The sequence below is a fragment of the Thermobia domestica genome, chromosome 9 (assembly GCF_964235325.1).
Source record: "Thermobia domestica chromosome 9, izTheDome1.hap1.1, whole genome shotgun sequence".
In the NCBI taxonomy this organism is placed as follows: Eukaryota; Metazoa; Arthropoda; class Insecta; order Zygentoma; family Lepismatidae; genus Thermobia; species Thermobia domestica.
Window position 1 is genome coordinate 76538613 of NC_137462.1, and position 19227 is coordinate 76557839.

Here is a 19227-nt window from a genome sequence, read left to right on the forward strand (position 1 = left end):
TTTGAAAGAGTATTCTTTCCTTATGGTTCCGTGTGAACTTCATAAGGATCTAACAATAATCATGGGGCCGCGGTGGCTCAGTGGTAGAGCGTTCACCTCTGGTGCTTGGGGTTCCGGGTTCGATCCCAGCCCCCGCCAAGTGAACTTTGTGGTGGACAAACACCGTGTGCGTGGGTTTTCTCGGGGTTCTCCCGTTTCCTCCCACTTTCTTCATTTCACCATTTTCATTCATTACTCATCATCACCGTCTCCTTTAGCCTAACCGGCATAAGCGTGGGACGTAAAACTCAAAGATTTCATTTCATTTTTCTAACAATAATCTTTAAAGCTAGACTTTGAAACTCTTCAATGCTTGGCAACGTTAATATTGTAATTAACTGACACCATTGTGTGCATCTTTATAGATAAACTAGCTGAAACACCAATTCTTCGCATGGGTACTGTATTTGGAAGTCAACGCCTGTTCGAGTATCACCATTCATCTCAGCGACCGCGAAAACTATGGATTTGACACTAATATCGGTCATTTTGGATTAGTTTTACATATCTCGGTAACCCCCTCCCCGCAAGTGACCCCCGACCCGCATACAATGGCAGCTGAATTTGAAAGTCATCGCTAGTGAAAGTGTTACCATTGATTTCAGCGATCGCAAAAACTTTTAATTTGACACTAATATTTGCCATTTTACATTATTTTTACATTTCTCGGTTCGCCCCCCTCCCCGTGACCCCCGGTCCGCAGCCGAATGGGGTGAATGCGATTGGAGTTTCACCATTGATCACAGCAATCGCGAAAACTATTAATTCGACAGTAATATCGGCCATTTTCTACTATTTTTACATGTCCCGGTAAACGCCCCCTTCCCCCAAGACCCCATGGTTCGAATTTTGAAAAGAACGCTTCATCTTGGTCTGGGACGTAGACCAAGGTACCCGTGACCAAAATTTGGTAACTTTCGGTTCACTCGTCTGGTCCCCAGGCCGGTTCCAGTAAACGCCTCCCTGCTTCGAAATTAAAAAAAAAACAAAAAAAAAAAAACGCTTCGTCTTGGTCTGGGGCCTGGATAAGATATCCGTGACAAAAATTTGGTAGGCTAACTCTCCATCTACTCGTCTGGTCCCCGGGCCACAGTCAGACACACAGACAAACAAACTTTATTTCATTTATATTAGATCCAACACAGATGCACCGATTTTGATTATTCTTTCTTAGTTTCAAAGAGTACCTATACCTTCTTGTAGGTTCCATATAAATTTTATCTTGAATAAATGAAAATCTTTGGAATTAGACAATAATACTCGTCAACAGATGATAGCGTTAATACCCTGTCTCTGTTCAACTATAATTCCGTAGACTTATTTATATATATAGGAACGTACACAGGGAGTGGGTCCTGAAGGTTCGGACCCCTGAAATCCCGAGTTCCTTGTAAAAATAGTCTAATTTTTGGGATGATTTTACAAATTTTAATATGATTTATTCTCATATTGAATTTAGATTCCCGAAATAAATTCCTGCGTACGTCTCTGTATATGGTCACGCACAGGGACGTACGGAAGGGGGGGACACGGGGGTCCGGACCCCCCCCGAAATTTCGACTTTTTAAAAATTTAGCCTAATTTTAGGGTCAATTTTAGCAATTTTAATATAAAATAGCTTCATATTTAGTTTGAACCCCCCCCCCCGAAATAAATTCCTGGGTACGCTACTGGTCACGCATGTTCCGTAAGCCGACCCATTGTATAGGAAGTTTGTGTCCTACCTTTAGTTTAAGTATCTAACTAAACTACTGCAGTAACGAAAAACTGCGGAAATATTAAACAAACTTAAAAGAAAAATTAACAGACTTCAAGAACGCACTAAAAAGCAGGAAATAAACGCTTAAAAACATTAACCGACTTCGATAAAAGCGCTAAAAAGTAGAAAATGATAAAAAAAACACTAAAAAGCAGAAAATACTAATAATAAAGCGCTTAAAACCAGAAGATAATTCATTACTATTATGTATAAAATTTTGAAGTATATGCCAAGATAAACAAATTAACCCTTCATAAAATTATAATCAAAACTAATTTTATATCAGGTATTAATTTGACTTGGCACAGATTCAACATTTTTATAGCATAATAGTAATGAATTATTTCTGCTTTTAAGGACTTCATTATTATTATTTGTCTGCTTTTTAGTGTTTTGGTTGAAGTCAGTTAATATTGATTTTGAAAAAGTTATTATCCACATTCAGAGGCATCACAAATCTCATTAATACACGCAAAAATCAATGTTTATATCTGAGAGTTTCTAGCCATATGTATATTTATTATAAACAGTAATGCAATACTAGAAAATAATAGCCCTACAAAAAAAATCTGTAGGTAATACCAAAAAGTATATTTTTCCGTATTGCTATTAAAAGGTCTGTATATCTACAGATAAATCTAGACGTGGTAACGCTGGATGGGTTTTGATGATCAGCATGTCTTTTTTTTTTTAACTGTTATGTGTGGCTTTTAAACTCGAGTTCGCTACTTCTTAACTCAAATATTCACGGAAAATCGACGAATAAACATCAAGTTATCTGCACGGAAAATCGAAACCGGCATTACACACACCTACCAGGGGTAGTGTTATCTATGGGTTACCCGGCAATTTCCGGTGGGCCAACATGATAAAGGCGGAAGCGCCTATTTCTAGGAAAAATATTTTGCTTAGATAGATGTATTTATCATATGCTAGTGCTAGGTTACATAAAATTTTCTCATGAATACTTAAAAAAATAAAATAAAGGAGAGGTGCTTGATTATCGTATATGCTGCCTGTTTATCTACTGTGATTTATTATTTAAATTTCGATGTGGCCCACTTCTGTAGTTAAGCCGAGAAAGGCAAAGTTTGTCACTCCTCCCATAACGCCAACTATTAAACAATACGCAATTATTAATTTTTAAAAAATGAGTGTATATTTAGTTATTTTCTCATATACAGTAACTGAATATGGATCTCGAAATTTTTCTTTACAAGAAATCATAAACCATGAAAAAAAGAAACAGGTTATCCTTGAAACCTATAAAAGCGTCTGATTCTGAAGGAACTGAACAAGAGAACATACGAGAGAACTTGGCAACAAGATAGAGGAAGGAATAGGCTCCGCCTTCAACCCAGAGTTTCATGTGCGTGAAAGTGAAAGTTCTAGCACAGTGCGCATGTCTCGAACTTTCTGTAACGGTATTATTATAAACTAGCAGCTGTGCAACGTGTCCATGGAGTTTTTTAAAGCGCCTTCTCTGGCAAGAATCAACATTCAACACTAAGCAGACGACGAACCAAGCGAGTGAACCACGGAAGCAGTAGAAGTTTTGTGTTTTATTTTTTCAAGTAGTTTTTAAAAGGGAGAGAAGACCAGTTAGTTGTTGTGTTCAGCTGTTTTAAGTGATCTACGTGTGTGTGTTCTATAGTATACAAAATGTCGGAAAGTCACTTTGACGAATACGAGCACTATAATTTTGACCAGGACAAGCACTTATATTCAGGACACAGTGGCAAACAGAGAACAAAGAAAGAAGCTTGTGAACACACGAACCATTTTGATCCTAGTGGACACTCCCGGAAAATCGTGACAAAACTGCAGAACACTGAAAACAATAGGAAAGTTCCAGCTAAGGCAAAAAGTTAACCGAGGTGTGAATTTGGTGTGTTTCTCTCTATCCGCAGGGACACTTGTTTCTCATCTCTGTGGGGGTATGAAGTTCTTTTATTGTTTATGTTCCAATGAACAGTGCTTTCGTACTAACCGGGATCACGAGTTGTGGCTCAAGATAATGGACTGACGCTTTGTTTCCTATTACAATTTTTTTTTTTTTTCACTTGATAAGAGACAAGTGCTATTTGCAGCATGCAAGAAAATATATAACAAAAATATATGTATATTATTATTATTATTGAGAAAGAGATTCTCAGTGCTGTGTGACTGATAAAAAAAGAAAGAAAAAAAGTTCTAATATGCAAATTGTTATATGCACTTCTTTGCTAGAAACAGCTTTCTTGACTTTTATAAGTATCTCAGAATTTTTACAGCAAAATTCTTTTCGGACTATTTATTAAAAACAAAACAAAACTACTTAAAAAATAATAATTGGCACCATCAAAACTGTATCAAAAATATCTGAAAAATAATAAAAACTCGTAATGAGTGTACTTGTAACAAGTAGTTATTATTAACATTTATTTGTTTATTTATTTATTTAAAATTCAATAATTCTAAGAAAATGTTGGAAAATGTCGGGTTAATAATTCTGTAATATATAGCAGGTTTTTTTTTTTTTTTGCTTTGTTGGTTTATCGATTGTTTCATTTCCTTAAGTTTGTAAAGTAAAAAGGTGGCTGGGAAATCTTGGTGCCATATCTCTTGACAATTTATTTATTTATAGATTATTTTGTTCAAGAATCATAATCTGTGGAATCACATTAATCCAGATTTTCCATTTCTCGGCATAGAAATTTTGAGTTAAGTAATATGCTTTCTTTGAAAGCACATTAATCACAATTTTTATTTATTTATTAAAAATTAAGTAGTGAGTCATGTTCTAAGTGTCTTTATTCCGAAAATAATAATATAATGTGATTCGTACCATTTTATTAGGGATTTCGTTCAAGGTTGAACAACTTCAATAGGTATCGAACTTGGGACCTTACAGATAGGGAGCACGCACTTGGTCACTTGAATACCAAGCGATACTACAGTCCAATTCTGCAGTCTTCCTATGCTTTCGGGATTACGGTCGCATTAACTTTAAAATCTGGAGTCTACTATATAGTTTAATGGTCGATACAGGGGCGTCATTTAGGAAGGGCAGGAGGGGCAATTGTCCCCCAAGAGTTTGAGGAATACATATACTTTAGTCGATTGTTTGTTAATATAGTAGACAAAACGTGAAAGTCTTATCTCGGTGGTGCTCTTGCCCCTCCCCCCAAGCAAAGTCTGAAATGACGCCACTGGGTCGATAGTGAAGAGCTATTGACATGAAGAGTTCTTTATTATTAGTATAATTATTCATGTTTAGAAAGTGCATTTGGTAATGTACTTTATTATATTTTTCTAGAAATTATAGATATTTTATTTAGACAGAAAATATTGCATTTCGTCGCATGAGCCAAAAGAACGTAACTCCAAGAATGGAATTTTTGTTTGCTTGGATTATGAACGTAATTCCGAAAGCTCTACTTGGTGTTATAAGTGTTATTGAAGTTGACTTTGTCAGTGACTTACCTGCAATGCAAAATGTGTTTACCATTTTATTAAAACAACATTTGTTTGAAAAAAAAAATCCCTCTGTTCTGTAATCCTACTAAAATGGAGTTACGTTCCTCTAGTTCTCATACGACGATTTATAAATTTATCGATTAGTTCAATGTTTATTGACAAGGTAACCATCAAAGAGATTCTACTTTCAAACTTAAGGGGACAGACTAGCTACTAAATATTTTTCAAAAGTTAACAATTTTTCTTTTGTCAGGTTTTCGTAAGTGAAAAGAGATAATGAAAAGTAACTTACCTCAGTAATAGATAATGTTATTCTACACCCGAAAATACGAATCGGAAGAATTTTCAGTGTTGCCATCCATAGAAATTACAGTGTGACCAGAATTTGAATTACCCAAAAATCTAGGTTAAGGCAGCGACTAGAAAAATGAACTCAACGGCAATTGATGACTTATCATACTGTCTATGTTTCTTCTTGTTAACTACTTTTTAAATAATATTTGTATTTATTTTGTAATAAAGAGTATAAAATAAATAATTTTTAATTATCAGTAGAATTAAAATACGAACATTATTTAAAAAAGTAATTAACAAGGAACACAGACAGCATGATAAGTCATCAATTGCCGTTGAGTTCATTTTTCTAGTCGCTGCCTTAACCTAGGATGGGTAATTCAAATTCTGGTCACACTGTAATTTCTATGGATGGCAACACTGAAAATTCTTCCGATTCATATTTTCGGGTGTAGAATAACATTATCTATTATCTATTACTGAGGTAAGTTACTTTTCATTATCTCTTTTCACTTACGAAAAACTGGCAAAAGAAAAATTGTTAGCTTTTGAAAAATATTTAGTAGTCTGTCCCCTTAACTATATGTGCTAATAGTGAACCATTTTATCTCTTCGCTAGTAATTTAAAACAGTGGTTCACAACATAAGTGACGTAAAATGTCGCTGAAGTAGAGAAGGGGGTCGCAGACTACAAATGGTTTAAGGCTGATTCTCAATCTTTTTTGCTGACGACATACTTTACTATACACCTACGACATGGCGACACAGTTGTTTGATATATTATAATTATATAAATTATACGTCACGGAATACTCAAAAGTTTCATTAAGCGGGTGCCAACCATTCTATCTCATTTCCTTTCAGGACATGCACGATTTATGTATATCTTAATCTAGTAAATATTTCTTTTCCCATAATATCTTGCACAAGAGAATTAAAATCCCGAACCCGTCCTTGTGGTGTACGCCACTAATAATAGTGTAAAACTATAAGTTTCTAAAAAGCAGCAACTCTATATAGTACTGAGCATTATTAGTGCCGCTGGAGGCGCTAACTGTTACAGTTTGTCTCTAAATTGATTCTGACTAATTGGCTCATTAAATCCCCAAATTTCACGACACACTTTATGGGACTGCGCGACACATCACCACTGAGAACCACTGGTCCCAAGGGTGGAACATGTAGTTTGTTGGGTTTACAAAAAAATTTTTAAAGGTTGAAACCTTTGTTTCATAAAACTATGTCATAATCTGTTATAATCTATTTGTATAAGAAATGTGTTTATGCAATTTTTGCCCATCTCTTCAGATTTGGCCGGATTACATATTCTCAATATTATTGCTTACATAAAATTTTGAGTATATGCAATCTTTCCAAATTAAACATTTGCAATGGGTGGGTCAAGCGTGACGTGCCTACTTCCGGCATCATTTGTTTCGGATGGATTCCAAAGAAACGTACGATTCCATGGTACTGCTATATATGCAGTGTAATAATGATTATGATTCGCATTGACCAATAAGCATTAAACTGAAAGAGAATTGCAGCTTTTGTCTAATTTCCGAAACAAGAAAGAGTAAATAGATCAAAGCATGAGCGCCCGAAGGAAATTTTCTAGGGGGGAGAGACATCTTCTTATTTGTATTAAGAAAATCTTAAGAAATTTAATACATTTGCTTAACTCAGGGGGGTCGGCCTCCACAGCTCCCCCTTCGGGCGCCCATGGATGAAAGGTAAGGAAACGTACTGCATAAAATAAATGCGAAATTATATTTTGATCTGCGCTTTCTTTACTGGGCATCCATATTGTGTGGAACTGAAATTATAACTTGAAATCTTACGCTTTCGTTGTTACTGGAAGTAAAGAAATTATTGGATTCATTCATAGGGTTGTTTTTTTCAATACTCATCAAACGCAAAAAATTATGTAGATTTCTATGATTTTTGTGTGGTAGTTGAACAATAATGGTCAATCGGATTTTTTTTTTTCTATTGTAATCTGCTGGAAGAGAAGACTGTGGTGTTACAGGTAGTGTGTGGTTACAGGCATGCCTGTAGTCAGAAACTTCATTTTGGGGAGGGCTCTGACTGTTGCACTGTTTAAAAGTTAATGTAAGAATTACTATTCAATTTTTAGTAGCTATTGTTTTCTTCTTTTCCCCTTAATTTTCGGGAAGGGTCTGGAACGCATGGACCTACCTTATGGCAATGGTTCTGGTTACAGGTAATGATTTCTTCTTCAGTACTCAACAAATGCAAAAAGTTATTTAGATTTCTATGATATTGATGTAGTAGAGAAGACTGTGGTGTTACAGATAATGATGTGCGGGTACAGGTAAAGTCCCTGATTTATGATTTCCGTTATTAAACACTCAATCAAGTGCAGTGAAAAAAGAAGAGAGGAACAGAAAAAAATAGCCTATAGGTTGTGTGTCTTCGTCATGCTCTCCTTTCCTTTTGGAATTTTATTGAGCACTGTAACAGCAATAAAGTAAAGGATAAAAAATTTGCAAATCAGATAATGCTTACAGAATGCTATTAAATAATGTACTACAGAATTTGTGCTACATAACAATATACATAACTACAGTATGCTATTTCAATAATCTCTGGTACCCTCCTCAGCAGCATAAACACGCTATTTCATGTTCACGGTTAAAAAAAAAAAATGATGATGAGATCAAAAAACTTTGTCATTGTTTACTGTGCACACGGAATAGTTTAAGATGAAAATTTTGAAAACGTAAGAATTACACAATATGAGTTGAGTTACCAAGATACACTGAGGAAGGTACTAAGGGATGCTGAAACAGTACAGTCAATAATACATTGATAATACGCAGTAAATAAAAGAATAAGTTGAATAATCATTAAACATTTGCAAATTCATACTTTTACATAACAATTTTCAGGTCCCTTTCTTATAGGATAGAAACCTAGTTGCGAATTTCATGATGTCACTATTGTCGGATATAAAATTTCTTCATTATATAAATATTTTTGACAACAAGTATTACTTCGTTTGATAGAGTTTCTAATTATTAAATGGCACACTTTCCGAAATTTTCATGTTTTATGTTGTTATCGATTCATTTACAAAAAATAAGATCAGATTACGGAAAGCGTAATGAAGATAGATAAATGCCAAAATCTACTTTTTGGGTTAAAACTAAATGGGATTGGTCTGTTTCCTAGAATACAGTAAGTAAAGGAAAGTATTACTATATTGCTGGACATTAGAAAAGTTTCATAAAGAGTTTCGAACGAAACAGCATAATGGTCAGATTACACACCACCACGATAATGCCAGACCTCAGTGTATTCATCAAAAGTAGAAAACTAAATTGGACAATGATTCATCACCAATCATACTGACTGAATCTTGGCCTTTAGAATTTTTTTTTTTCCTAAAACATCTTCGTCGGTACAAATTTCATCACAGCTACACAACATAAAACCACAATGAATAAGATGATTTTACGCATAGGATCTCACATTTATTGACAAAGTGGATTCAATTTTGCAAGGAACGACGGGAAAAATGAGTACATACATTGAGTGTGTGAACTCAAGGCTCTCATGTTTGTCCGTGATACATGGCTTTCTATTGTTAAGATTGTAGTTTTCTTCCGGGCTTTTTATGTCTTAGATTTTTCTAGACAAACATTCCATGCATTTGCTGTTAACTATTGGCTAATGAAGATCTTGTCATCGCCGGGAATAGAACCGAAGTACGCCATTAAAGTTAAAAATGCTAACCATCTTTCTACTGAAGAGATTTTTGTAGATAAGTAAGATCATACACATGGCTACACCATTTCATTGTATATACTTACAATCAACGTGTTTTTGCTATGCTTTTCTTATATGCATATTTGAAGCATTCAGTAAGTTTGAGAGGGAACGCAATGGTAAAATCCTCATGTCTGCTGTGAGGGAACCGAGGTGCTATCATTAGTTATTCGAGTTTATAATAAATAACATCATGTTTCTGAGTTAATGTTTGGTGGGTACTCTCATTTTTCTCCCCTTTCTCATTCCACCAGTTCTTCCATTAAATTCCTCCCCCCCCCCTTTTTTTTTTAAATCATGTCTCTTTTAGCTTCCAGTATATAATCTTAGGATGTCAAAATGTCATTTCATTTCTCTTCTAAATCAAAGTGTAACATTCTAAAAGAAAATTAAACAAAACAAAAAGATCTAGTCAACTTCGTTACATATAGCTTTTTTTTATTCTTCTTTGACCTATAATTTTATTATTCTTATTTGAGGCCTATTTGAGTCAAGAAATATAGTGTTGTGTGGGATAAATTGCCTTAGTCAAGATTAAGACACTTAACAAATTGTCTATAATAGGTTTATTTTAAAGCCATGCTCTCATGTAAATAAACAGTCCATGCGTCATACGATGAAATAGTGTGTTTCCATTTAATTTTAAAGAATCGAGGTTACTGTAGTTAAGTGTGGTCAGTAATATCCTCCTGAATTACTATTGTTACTATTACTATTTACAGAATATGAATTGAAATAGTGTTGTCAAGAAATAAAGACTTCAAATTGTGACATAACTTAGACAATTAACTTCTCAACAATAAAGAGCACTTCCGATCATGGTGCCGATTTTTAAATTTCTCAAAATTTAATTGTCATTTTTCAGTAGATCAAATAGATCAGTGGTTCCAAAATTCTTCCTTAGAGGCAGTGTTGAATTCAGGCATGTTCAAGGGGGTTCTGAGCTCTCTCTAGAATATATATGCGCCCCCCTAGAACATCTACAAACATGCATAATTTTTTTTTTTTTTTTTTTTGTTTACTTGTTTCGGAAATAAGAAGTCTTAAAAGCAAAGACTTCTGTTTTTTTAAAGAAAATTAGTTTCTTCTTTTGCCCAATCTAATTGTTCCAATTAACAAACCGCGTTTCCATATAAAGTCGAGGTTAAATAAAAACTTGGAAAGTAGGTACAAACGCAAACAAACGCTTTACAACATTAGTTAGGTAAAAATAACAGTACGTTGGTTATTGCAACCGAGCAGACAATAACAAGTCGGAAGTTTTGTTGTGACTGATTCCTGCTGCCCTATTGCAATCTAGAACACGGCCCCCCTTAATTTTTTATTGCCTCCCCCCTTGTACAAAAGTCTGAATTCAACACTGCTTAGAGGCGAAAAAGACAATCAAGAGCTTCTGAAATAAAATAAACCGTGAAATTATTTTTTAAATTGCAAAGGCTAAGAGAAAATTAATTTTATTTATTTTAGCACGATTTCCTAAACTTTATATTGAACAAAATTCCTAAACATTAAGATTTTGTTTGTGAATGTCAAACGTATTTAGCAATATTGGCCAAAATAAGGAGATAGAAAATTATTAAAATAATAATGATTACAGGCAAACTTTTAGAATATTTGAAGATAATTTGAGTTAAAATAGAAAATGGTTCAACTGGCTTGCAATTTACATAAAGCATTTTACATTTTTTTTAAAAAAATATAAATTAACAACATCAAACACCAAGTACTTTAAAGAAATAATTGTACAAAATTACACTCACAGATTATTATGATCACTGTAATGTTACATCGCTTGTTCCTCGATATGCCGTAAACCTGAAGGGCCTTACGCAGTGGTCGAAGTGAGACGGTATGCAGTGGTATGCCATACCGCTTCTTCTTCTTCTTTTTTATTGATCAATACATACCGCCTCCGGAAAGTGATTGCACATATACCTTTAATAAATCCATTTTTATACACATTAATGGACAAATAGCTTTGTACGTCAAATATATAATTTATTATGTCGAAATAATTTCTAAGTTGCCAACACCGACATTTTTGTTATCTTTCCTACCTTTTGTTTTTAAAATGAGGTGTCTACAATGAAGTTCACCCGTTGTTCCTATACAAGACCTCGTATTAGTTGCAGATAAGGGTCATATGACAGAAAGGAATTAGTTATAAGCGCAATTAAAACAAAAAGAACTATATTGAGGCGACTAGTTTAAACTGAAATCGGAAAGTATTGTTATTAGTTCGTTGGAACTTATTTTGCTCCTACAATGATAAAGAAATACAGAACTGAGTTCGTTATTTACGAGGAAAAAATATAATTTATGCAATCAAAAGAATCTATTCTTTTCATTAAAAAAAATATATATATATATTTTTGCATCTTTCTAATTATTGAGCAACACTGTGAATGCATATGCGGTGAATATCTGTGTGCGTAAGTGTATCCCTAACATTTAGATCTTTGGCAATTGCTTTTAATTCACTTTTATATTATTAGTTAATGGAAGTTAAATTTTTCAATATGGATAAGTTTTTATTATAAAATAAGAAAGCAACTTTTATTTGCTTCCCAATAAATTCATTTATCAGGAAGTTAATCCTCATGGCATGAATACTTTCCTTCTTCATTTTCTGATTATCTTACTAAAGCACAATGGAAGGCAAAATTCGAAGAACGTACATGACTGACGCACAATAATGGTGGCAAAAGTGCGCAGGGAACATTGCATTCAAATCTGCAAATTTGAGCATGAAGGGATTTAGGGGTTGTCTGCTGTGAAGGGTAGCAGACCTTCCGGAGGTCTGGAATATCGCTCAGTCGAGTGGGTCCGGGAGTTGTTCCATGATAAATTGTTTAAAAATTGTTCATACAAAACTCGGTTTTTGAGCATTTTTGTGCATAATTCTCTGTAATACAACATACGTTTTTTTGTTTTTTTAAAAATTATTCTTAGAAAGTTGGGCGGGGAGTAAAGCTTCCCCATGTACCCTTTCCCAGTAACTACGGAGAAGCTCTCCCATGGTTTTGAGTCATTATGTAAATAGAAATCTAATCTTTTAGGCAACATACCCTCACTATATTTCAACATTTAGATAGCTGGTATGTCGAGCCAAAATAGTAATAAAACATACCGCCTCTGCTTTCCTCCCACTTCGAACACTAGCCTTATGCAGAGTCTTTTTGACGTATGATTATCGCCATACTAAAGGCCTGACTACTGCAGGAAACATATGTTAGTCGAACTCTTTTAGTATGGCACTAGTCACGCGTCAGAACGATTCTACATAAGGCCCAAAGAGTCTAAAATAGGTATTGCTAAAGGATTGTTTAACACGTATGCACTCCTATCTAAAATTTAACCTGGGATCACATGCACTGTAGTTTCTTTTTATTATTTACCGCGTGATAGTTTAATTTCGAAGTTAATTCCAACGCAAAAATTCAGTTGGTGCTCAACGTGCTTGAGCCCCGGAGCTCCCACATAGTCGGCACCTATACTTCCGATAATATAATTTATTACAAGCTACTCAAGGTTATGAGGAGGACTTGCAATATTAATCTTTAATTTTTGTACTTTTAAGAACAAAAAAAATAATAAAATAAAATGAACAAATTTAAGATATATAAATAAATTTTTAACAAATATTTTTCTCATTTTCAATACTAGGAAAAGACAACGGTAGAAGTATTTATAGACAAGTAGAAATGTATTCATGCATTATATGTAATTAAAACATACAACCTAGGAAATTAAATTATATAACTATTTACAGTACGGTAGTAAGAAAAAGTAAAGGAATCGATGATTGCAGAAAGGAACAAAATCCTTTTTTTTTTTTTTTTTTAATGAATTTGGTTTATGGACATTTTCCGATTCTTTATGGGTATACGCAATTTTCTATGTAGAAACAACTGAAGCCAAACGTTTTACATTATTGTAACGAAGCACTGAGTTATAGGTTCAGTGGAGCAAGATAGTCATTGAAGAGATTTAAATAATTTTACTTTAATATCTGAAAATAGCACAAAATAGAATCAAGTCCTCTCTGCAATCTTCGATTCAAATACGCTAATGATTTTGTATTTTGTTAGGCTTTCGTTGACAATTATGCAGGGACAGATGGTGTCGTCCTTTAATGTAGTTCTCGGAAGCGAGATAGTGCGGTAGGGAATAACATCTGTGAAGTTGATCTTATATGATTTTCTGTACACCGGAATCATGCCCCATGTCGTGGTTCGGCGCCCACGTTAAAAGTATGTTCTTCATAACCTTGGTGTTACTTAAGAACGTAAAGTACAGAAATTAAAAGATAAGCAGGCAATTAAAAAAAGAAAACCGTACGTCATTGTTTATTGACTTTTTTAAAAAATTTTATGTTCTTTATTCAACAAGATGGTAGGAAATGTTAATAGCAAATTACAAAATAATCACCAAATGATGAAGACGGAAAAATCAGCGTATAAGAAAATTCAGAAATTTTGTGTCAGTCTTTATTGAAGCTAAAATGTCGCGACCTGAAATCACTCACGTAACCTACACTTTAAAAAATGAGGAGTAGATCACTAAGGTACCTGATTTACAAACCGTATTTTTATATATATATATATATATATATATATATATATATATATATATATATATATATATATATATATGAAAATGTCAGGCTTTTTTAAATTTCTATATGTTATGTTATAGGCTATCACATTGACTTTCTCAGAGCATGGATCAAGCATAACATACTTCTGGCATAATTTGTTTCCTGTGAGTTCCAAAGGAACCCAACACACAATAGTAATTTTAATTTTGTTATATTCTGCGCAGTTATGTGCGTCCAATCGATAGTCTACATTTACATGTAAACCACACGTAGATAATATAAACAACTTAGACTATGTAATCTATGTAGATAATACGTAACTGGTTCACATTAGCTTTGTTATCTTAAATAACTTGAACTTGAAAACAAAGCAATGTTTTTTTTTTAAAATAACTGTGTGACAGTTATGTCAACTAACAGAACATATTGGTTTCATCAGACAGTATCTACTGAAGCTAATATGTTCTTCAGACACTGTCTACTCAAACTAAGTGTTCATCAGACACTGTCTACTGAAGCTAATATGTTCTTTAGACAGTATCTACTGAAGCTAATATATTCATCAAACACTGTCTACTGAAGCTATGCACATCAGACACTGTCTACTGAAGCTAATATGTTCATCAGACATTGTCTACTGAAGCTAATATGTTCATCAGACACTATCTACTGAAGCTAATATGTTCATCAGACACTATCTACTGAAGTGTGCGATGAAGCCAATGTGTTCTATTAATTGGCGAAACTGTCACACAGTTATCTTAAAATAAACATTGCTTTGTTCAGTGAATTTTTTTCTAGTTCAAGACAATACATAATCAATCTGATGTGCCAATTTTAATTTTTTCAATAATATAAAAGTCCTAGTGGTGGGAAAAGTGGAAAAAAACATAGCTTTAATGGTAGAAATTGATATTGGATGTTCTTTCTCTGTAAAGGAAAATGAAAAAGATTCGATGTAACATGATAATATGCCTATATCTATCTATTTATCTATCTATCTATCTATCTATATCTATATCTATCTATCTATCTAGGCGTAGCGTAAAAATATGTAGCGTTGTTTATAGTGCCAGCTCGGCCAGTTCCCTACAATATGGTATAATAGACAGTGTTGCATTTTATTTTCCAACATAAGTGTTGGAAATAAATACCAGTTTGTAGCAAACTGTCTTGTGATTATTGATACTTGTAGGAAATGTTATTGCTAATATGTAATTATACCTGATTCTTAGTTATAATAGGAAATCTTTCCTTACTTTTGAAAAGGCTAATATAAAAGACATATCTTTGCTTTACATGCTCCGCAAGAATTATAAGTATTTCACTTATCATAGTTTACTATTTCTGATTAAAGTTATTTGTTTCTGGTATACCTTCCCACATCCATGCAGATTACTTATATTTGTTCATTATATTATATTATAACTAGCACATAATGTTACTTCTTTGGGAGAAGTACGAAGGGTGCTGGAAAACTTCCTGCAATCAATATTAAAAAAAAAAAAAAAAAAAAAAAAAAAGTAAAATTCTGGCTTTATTGTTTCTCAAAATATTCACCCTTAAAATCAATACACTACTGCATATGCTCAAAGCAATTTCGAGAGAATTTTTTACACTCTGGGACTATTATCTTAGAAACCATTGTTTGGAGTATGTCAACAGCTGCTCCAGGTAAAACAAATGACTCAGTACACATCGTATTTGTATGTATTGTATTGTATTTATTTTCATCCTTTTTCATATAAATTGTTCACAACGTGAACGTGTGAGTTGGACACGTCATAAGAACACTGAATGTGTACATATGTATACATTTCAATCTACATGCAATATTAAAATAGTGTGAATTTATGTAAAAAAAAAAAAAAAAAAAAGTACAATTTTCATTTTTCTAATTTACATACAACAATATAAAACAACATAACAGTTAATAAAACCTTACATTATAGATATACAAAATATATATATACTTTAAACCTTATTTACTACAGGCGAGATATTCTTCTACAGAATAGAAGCAGTGCTCGAGTAGGTAGTACTTGACGGCTTTTTTGAAACCGGATGTTTTGTTTTTTAAAGTGGAAAGAAGCTTGTTATAAATATTCACTGCCATAGGAAATGTACTATTCTTATGTACTTTTAAACGTGAGAACTCTACATGAAGATCAGATGCTTGTCTTATATTATGCATATGAATATCTGAGTTCAACCGGAAGCTGTTTGTACCTATCTGTATATCTTTTCTTACAAATTTTAGAAGTTCATATATATATAAACATGGAAGAGGTAAGATTTCAAGAAATTTAAATAGAGGTTTACAAGAAGTTCGAGGTTTACTTCCGGTCATAAACCTTAAAGCTCTCTTTTGTAAAACGAATATGGAATTTAGCAGTGCAGTAGATCCCCAGAATATAATACCATATTTCAATTTAGAATGAAAAAGTCTAAAATAAGTTGTGAGCAGAACATGCTGACTGACACTATTTCGTAAAAGCTTTAACATGTAACAGGTTTGAGCCAATTTACTAGATAATTTTTGAATGTGAATTTTCCAATCTAATGTATCTGACACCCAAAGACCAAGAAATTTGATATCCGAGACGTAATTCAACGTTTTGCCGTAGAAGTAATTAGGTAAATTGGAGGAATTTGAAGCTTAAAATATATAAAACTACGTCTATTGTGCTGTGTGGTTGCGAAACATGGTCGCTTATTCTGAGGGAAGAACGCAGACTGAAAATGTTTGAGAATATTTGGATCCAAGAAGAACGAGAATGGGAAATGACGCAAACTTCATAACGGGGAACTGCGTATTTTATACCATTTATCAAACATTGTTAGGGTCATCAAGTGTAGCAGGATCAGGTGGGCAGGTCATGTAGCCAGAATGAAAGAAAGTAGGAATACTTTCAGAATTTTGACTGGAAATCCAATTGGAAAACGTCCATTAGGAAGACCTAGGTGCAGATAGGAGGATAATATTAAAATAATGTCGCAGACATAGGAGTACAAAGTAGAAACTAAATCTATTTGGCTAAGGACAGAAGGCAATGGAGGGCTTTTGTGAACATGGCATTGAACCTCCTGGTTCTGTAGGTCATAGAATTAGTTAGGTAATAAATCAAGTGAGTACGGACAATGAGTAATTAATTCGACATTTTTACTGGACCAAAAGTAAACAGTTTGGTGTGTAAGTGATAACTGGACTTTTCGTGGTGAACAATAATACGATGATTTAGGTTTGTTTTATATAATTCATTAATGATCACTGGCAAACATATTTTTTGTGTAGTACTCAGCATTTACAGTCCTTCGATCTTCTAAAGCTAAGTTGCTACATGTCCTGTATAATTGAAGAAATAAGCAAAAATTTGTTTGGCAGCATTCCTCGGACGACTTTTCTTAGGTTTCGATTCATTTTAAAATAGCCAAACAGTGGATTGCTGTTTGCTTTTGGGTTCGTATGAATAGATCCACGTTTCGCCCATGTAAGGATTTGACTTTTCCTTACTTTTTTTTCTTTTTTAAAAAAATAACATTTCTTTATGTCAATTGACAAGAGCCCTCTTTTGACTTTCGGCCGAGATTTGTAGGATTTAATAGCTTGAAAGTTTCCATACGTTCAGGTGACCATGCAAAATCATATGTATTACTTTCATATCAATGTTCAAGGATGGCTTTTGTATGTGTGTGTGTATCCCGGACGCACACACACAGGGACAGACAGACAGGGTAAATACAAACGAGTTTTGATAAACCAAAATCCTTAAAAGGATAAGGTAGGATACCAATGCAATGGCGTTTGAATTGCAAGTAACAAAAGCATATATAAACAAATAAAATTTTGAAATACGCTGTCTTACTTAACAGATACACTTTAGTGTAGTATATGTTCATTTTTGGCGATTTCATCTAATTTACTGTAAGTTCAGTAGGATATTGCTAGGTCTAACTGTTTCTCAAAAACAACATTTACTCCCCTGGTTGCAGAATTTCACGTTATGATGCTGGGAAGGATATCTGTGGCTCGTACTTTTTGTGTTCTTCAAATACAATAATAAGGTTCAAATATTCATAAAATGTTCTTTTCCGCCCTCAAACTTCCGAGCAAATGAGCACGATTGTAGTATAATTTTTGAGTAATCATTCAAAGAAAATTTGATTTTAAATAGAGTACATCATGAAAATAAATTTCTGATAAATAATAATAATAATAAAAAAAAATCTTTCTCAGGAAAGAAAGAAAAAAGCCATCACATCTTACAGACATCCGGATCCAATCACGTACCTTCTCATTGGGCCTTACTTTTTAAATAGAAAAATGTAAATAAGATTAATAAACAATCTGGCGCACACTGCAAACAAACCTTGAGACCTGGAAGCCCAAGAACACGTTTTATGTCATCGATATCGTAACAGTGGGCTTCGTAAGTCAATGACGTATTTCAATGCCAACTTGTTTTGACCTTGCCCGTGGTTATTTTGCCCGTACAAGGAAGAGCTAATAATGTATTGTTGAAAGAAGAAAACAGCGTAGAATAATTTAAAAAAAAAGGTATTTTAGATTGTGCTCTTACATAGATCGTTTTGTATAATTATTACAAATTATTTTGTCGAAAGTACGAACAAAACTTCAGATTTTTCTAAAAAAAACGTATGTGTGCGAAGAGTTTTTCTCTTACCTTAGTATAGTCAAAGCAACTTTGTTTCAGATGGCAATTCCTCTGTAGAACTTGTCGTCGCAGCTTTTAACAAGTTTAAACCTGCATGGCAGCAAAATTAAGTCTGAATAAAACAGGATTTTTTAAAAGATGTGTTTGGGTAATAAGCTGCAGATGTTGGTGTAAACCTATGATTTTTATATACAGGAAAAAAACATACTCTGAATAGTGCACTCATTTCAATAACTGAAATGTACATGTAAACTGAAATTAACGACTTGACAAATGTTCCAAGGTAAAAACTTCAAGAAGCAAAATGTTTATAATTATTTGTAACTCTTTGAGGTGTCCAATTCGTGTTACATACTTTTGTCTCTTTAATTATCATAAGTAAAGATCCGGAAATAAGTGAACAATGAAGGATTTCCTGTTAAGTAGGACACGATCAAATCATTGCTTAACATACATTTGCAGTACTAATATTCTGCAAGTATTTAATATCTATTTATGAGCGCCCAAAACAGATTATTTAATATTTTTAATTTAACATTTTTAACATTTTAGTTTAGCATTTTTATGGACATAATATTTCATACATACAGTAACAAGAGTATAAAGAT

At 33.4% G+C, this 19227-nt stretch overlaps 2 protein-coding genes across 7 annotated transcripts in view; both read left to right on the forward strand.

Annotated features, from left to right (window-relative positions):
- LOC145694761 (scoloptoxin SSD14-like) overlaps positions 1-19227 on the forward strand; it is a 287880-nt gene that overhangs the window by 193959 nt on the left and 74694 nt on the right. The gene's annotated exons all lie outside the window — the stretch shown is intronic.
- LOC145694760 (nuclear protein 1) lies at positions 3232-4201 on the forward strand. Its single transcript, XM_081771373.1, has one exon. It carries the CDS (start codon positions 3461-3463, stop codon positions 3668-3670), a length of 210 nt encoding a protein of 69 aa, XP_081627499.1. The 5' UTR covers positions 3232-3460; the 3' UTR covers positions 3671-4201.